This window comes from Sinocyclocheilus rhinocerous, unplaced genomic scaffold (assembly GCF_001515625.1).
Source record: "Sinocyclocheilus rhinocerous isolate Xijiao unplaced genomic scaffold, SAMN03320098_v1.1 scaffold732, whole genome shotgun sequence".
NCBI lineage: Eukaryota > Metazoa > Chordata > Actinopteri > Cypriniformes > Cyprinidae > Sinocyclocheilus > Sinocyclocheilus rhinocerous.
Genome location: NW_015625032.1, coordinates 204,521 through 209,501, shown reverse-complemented (window position 1 = coordinate 209,501; position 4,981 = coordinate 204,521). Strand labels below are relative to the sequence as shown.

At 39.1% G+C, this 4,981-nt stretch overlaps 1 protein-coding gene across 1 annotated transcript; it reads right to left on the bottom strand.

The window, feature by feature from the left end:
• Positions 1-316: 316 nt before the first annotated feature.
• Positions 317-3,382, bottom strand: LOC107748474 (versican core protein-like). The gene is made up of 4 exons (XM_016563268.1): positions 3,031-3,382; positions 2,083-2,257; positions 1,771-1,898; positions 317-636 (listed from the first exon to the last, which is right to left on the bottom strand). Exons 1-4 carry the CDS (start codon positions 3,380-3,382, stop codon positions 317-319), a joined length of 975 nt encoding a protein of 324 aa, XP_016418754.1.
• Between the last annotated feature and the right edge of the window lie 1,599 nt (positions 3,383-4,981).

Below are 4,981 nucleotides of genomic sequence, written 5' to 3'. Positions count from 1 at the left end.
GGGCGGCAACCCAGAATGCAGAAGAGTGAGGTCAGTGAATCACTGGAGAATGAGCAACTCTCATGTAAACTTTTCCATACCAGGCGTCTCAACTCAAAAGAACCTCAATTATCAAAAAGTGGTGCACTTTAACTAATATTCTGCTTTGATTTACTGCCCTTCAGAGGCATTCACAGTAAGTCTGGAGCTCATGTTTACGTGTGTTATGGGGTGAGGGCTCCATAATACGCATACTGAGAGAAGTGACGTCAAAGCAGCTGGTAAAGTGGCTGTTCTTGCAACCACTCAGGTGTTCATTTATTACACCATAAACAATTCATGAGTTCAGTGTAAAGTCTTTACCTTTGAAACAGTACGCTCCTAGCCTCATATTGGGATCTGGGAAGCCTGTTTGGTTTCGGTAGCGGTACATGGTGCGGACACCCAGCAGACCACCACCGCACTGACTTCTGGGTATGGAGACAGGGTGGCGAGCACTGCCATCAGACAGCCATCCATAATCACAGCGGTCCAGGCCCTGTCTCCAGGCAGCATGGAGTTGACCAGGTGAGGCCAGCTCTGCATTCATGCTTTCACACTCAGTCTTGGCCTCATTAAAGTTCATCTTACGCATTGTGGGCGCAAAGAAAACATTACCTGAAGTAAAAAAAGAAAAGAAAGAAACACACAAAAGAAATATTTTGTATTATTATATCTGAAATTAGCTGAATTTTGAGTTTGTCATCAAAACAGCTTACAAACTAAGAACGTATGTTAAGTATAATCGTAATTATTGAAGTCTTGCTAACAAGTATTTTCAAAGTGCCAGTCAATGAATCAAAACCCAGATATTGGGTGGAGGAGGAATACCCTAATAATATGATAAATGCAAATTCATTAAACAGTTTTCAAAAAAAGAAAGAATTGTTTTCCATTAGCAAATGCTGTAGTGAATCAAATGAAAATAAAAATGAGGGGGAGCTGTTTTCGCCCAGTCTTGGGTGTTGCTGTCAAAAGCTAGAACTGAGGTTTTTATGACGTCTAAGTAATTTACAGCAGAACAGTAAAGACATACCCAGATCTTCTTTCGTGAGGGAATGAGACATATTAAACACCACAACATACAACAGAGTGTTAATTTCATGAATCTATGTTCCATTTGTCTCTGATATTAGCTGTTTTTCATGCCTTTGTCATAACATTGAGCTGGACCTAGCACATATTAAGAATAACAAGTCTTCTGACAAGATATGAAAAAAAATTTTTTAATAATCCTTGTTATTTTTGGGTCATCCTTGGTTTTGTAAGAAATAGAATTCTTTACAATCAACATTTTCTCATCCTTATTAGTAACTGAAAATGCGACTTTAAATACAAGTATGTCACTTTTGTGATTTTTGTCTTGCTCTGATAAGCCAACGTACATATGTCAAAACATGCTTTTAAAGTTCACATTGAAAATGGAACTGAAAAGAGACACAGATTTGCTTTAAAAAAACTTCTCTTTTGTGGCAGCTAAAATATTGAAAGCTTACACTTCAATGTTTAATACCACATATGTTCATTGCCAAAATGGTCGATACTTATTTTTGGCTATAACGGCAGTTTAAAACCACATTAAATGTGTCAGCATAGAGCAAATATAATAGATAAACTACTGCTCTTTCACATAACCACAGAACTGCTGGCCTTGTCAACAAGGTTTTTTTGTTGCCGTTTTTTTTTTTCCAAATTAAAAATAAAAAAAATAAAAAAAGTTGAAATAAATAACATGTATAGTAAAATCCGTACCCTCGAGTTTATCCACATAGCAGTACACGTCGAAGGTCTCTGTGGGTCTGCGTTTGCCATATGACCTGATACCAGGTTTTCCAGACAGATTTCCAAAGCAGCCGGGCCTTGGTCTAGTGATTGGATATCTACAGATAGAAATAATCCACACAGAGGGAAAAGTTTCTCATGACTAAAAAAGTAGTACAAGTAGTACAGCCTATGCAATTTATTTTTATATCAACATGTTGACATATTGTCTAAAACTTATTACTGAGTTTGCCAGTAGAAGATATAGAAGTACAGACTGTTTGTGTGTGTGATGCTTCTAACCTCACTGTTTGATCTGCTATCCAACCAGCATCACACTGGTCCAATCCATCCTCATAAGCAGCTCTCAGCTGTTCTGCTGTAGCAATGGTGGCTCCAACATTGCTGCAGGTCTGCACAGCTTTTGCATAGTTCATGATGTATCTGCTGACCTTTGACCTGTAGTGAAACACTACGCCTGTTCAAAAGAATAAATAAAACAAACAAAAATGAACATGTCCTAACAAAGACCATTCCATCCATTAACATTTTCATTAAAAGGGGGCATCTTGTATTACTATCATTGTTGTAAGTGACCACAATAAATATGAAGCCTAATAGAAACTGCTTTACTGCAAGTTGCAAGTTGCTTATAAACAAATTAATAAAGCAAGCAGTGTTGGGACATTCATTTGAATGAGGGGACATTCCATCCACCCCCATAATTATCGCTTTGAAAAAAATTCAAATTAAATGAGTAATGGATCTAATTAAAATGGTAGTGTGTCTTTGCTGAGAGCAGGGTGGTGCTGCAGTTCTAGAGCCAAAGCAGTTCAGGGTTGACCCAACCCATCCTTTCACATGGCCTGAGCATAAATCAGCCCATACAAGATGCATCCTGCCATCACAGTATATCCAAGCAGAGGGAAGACATTAAGAGAGGCAAAGTTTATTGGAGTGCATTTGACTTTTTACATTGTAACTGTAATCTGGGAGAGTCCAAAACAACCTTAAAATCCCTCAACAATTTAGATAATCTGTGCTTGCGGGTTTTCTCCCATAAACAGTTCGACTTAACAGACTGAACTTTCATTTATCTATAATTTACTTGGGTTATGACTTTCATTGATCAGTTAGCTTTAAGGAATTTCCCATATTAGCAGCATATGTGCTTTAGATACAACAATGGTGTCTTTAAAAAGACAAGACAAATTTGAAAGAATATGAGACAGATAAAGAAAAAAATCTCACCCTCAACATTCAAACTGACTGTGTCTTGTGTGTCTTCGATCCCAAACATCACTTCACAGCGGTATGTTCCAGCATCACTGGCCCGAAGCTTCACCATAGTCAGAGAAGCATCCCCAATGTCTTCCGGATGACTCTGCACAGATACACGGCTCCTGTACCCTAAACCGATCTTAATGATGCCGTTTTGGGTGACAAGAACAGTCGACTCAACGCCCTCCTCAATTTTGGTCCATTTGATGCGCAGGTAATCTGTTCCTGAGGCATTTCTGTTTCTAGGTCCGACAGTGGGGTTGATGGAGAAGTAACATGGAAGGGTCACTTTCCCGGACAACAAGCCGCTGACAGGACGCATCACCAATAACCTGCTAGAGACTGAGAGAACTAAAGGCATGAGACGTTATACACACAGCTGCATCCACCGCAAAGCACAGGAAATCATGCCTTACTGTGTTTATGATAATTGAGCTGAGAATTATTTTACTGCCTCTGTGAAGCCTACGGGTGAGCACACCAGAAACTACTTTCCTGTAGAAGGACAGATAAACTTGAAGGGGGGACGTTGAAAGGATCATAACTGACAGAAAATCACCATATACTTGGACCAACAATGTGAGAAATGCTTTGGACAGGTGGGATTACCCCTCAGGGTAGCACACCTCCGTGTGAGAGCATGGCCTCTCGGAGTGATGAAGTCAAGCCATCTGTTTGCACCAGACTACAAGAACATCCTAATTAAAAGGTATAGGTGCCTGGAAGTAAACCATTAGAGGCAGCTGGGGGACAATAGTTTGTGGGAATGGGAGTTTAAAGGTCCCCTGACATGCTTAGAAACACGCAGCGTTACTCTGTGTTGACGTCATTTTAACTGAAACAGGAAGACAGGGCGGGACATATCAAGCAGCCCCGCCCCTTTTTAAAATAGCCAATAGCGTTCGTTTATATCACAGCTTGGGCTAGAGCCATTCAGAGCCGTTGAGCTCCATAAAGCCGCATTTGACAGGGTATGCCAGCCACAATCTCATCCATATTGCTATAAAATATAGCATTAACAAAATAACTGTACAGCAAATGCTGATTCTGTGGACAAGTGACCGATTTCAGCCGCGGCTTCAGCGTCTATTTTATAGTGTCTATTTTATTTTATAGCGGGCGCTTCGGATTCTAGAGAGCATTTGATTGGACAGAAACTTTGATGAGAAGCTGAAGTACGATGTGACGTCAAAAAAAATCGTTGAGCCGTTTTGGCGGAAGTGACAAACTGCAAGCTTTGAATGCTTATATCTTCTAAATGCGAATTTTTTCACTGTTTTGGAGCACACTGCCTTATAGATAACCTTAAGACTAACATATTGATACTAACACCCAAAAAACTTTAATTTTGATTTCATGGGGACTTTAAGGTCTGATTCACTACACTTTGACCAGTTCAGGAGATGCATTGAAATTAATTTAACAAATAAGTATATTTGTGTTGCATGAAATGAAATCATATAGACCCCTAAATAGATCACAGAGAAGAAAAGCATGTATATATTCACATGAATTTGTACCTTAGACTCATGCAAACACCAGTCTTACATTAATAAATCAAATGTCCACCCTTACATTCTGAAACTCTTGAACATGTAGAGATGTATTGCCAGTCAAACACTTTAATAGATGTTCATTTTTTTTATATATATATATATAAAAAAGCTTACCAGATTCAGTCGTAGTTTGGTATATGCAGATCAACCACAGCATGTGTTTTATATTTAGCAACATCTTCCAGTCTAGGAGGTGAAGATACGAATCATTGAATCATTGATTTGAAAAGTCACTTAAATCTAGCTGTATTCAGAGCTGAATAACATTTGCTATTAAGACTCATGAATGCTGAAAGGCTTTACTCATCTGACTGAGGCGATGTGTTGGTCATACAAAGTGTTTCCTCTCAGAGGGTGGGAGGCCG

Bases quoted from the DNA above. Each gene is read 5' to 3' on its own strand.
- LOC107748474 (XM_016563268.1), bottom strand. From the start codon at position 3,382: ATGCGTCCTGTCAGCGGCTTGTTGTCCGGGAAAGTGACCCTTCCATGT. The intron at 2,258-3,030 runs GTGAGATTTTTT...TCTTTTGAACAG, and splicing joins AGTCAGTTTGAATGTTGAGG to GCGTAGTGTTTCACTACAGG. The intron at 637-1,770 runs GTACGGATTTTA...TTTTTACTTCAG, and splicing joins CTATGTGGATAAACTCGAGG to GTAATGTTTTCTTTGCGCCC.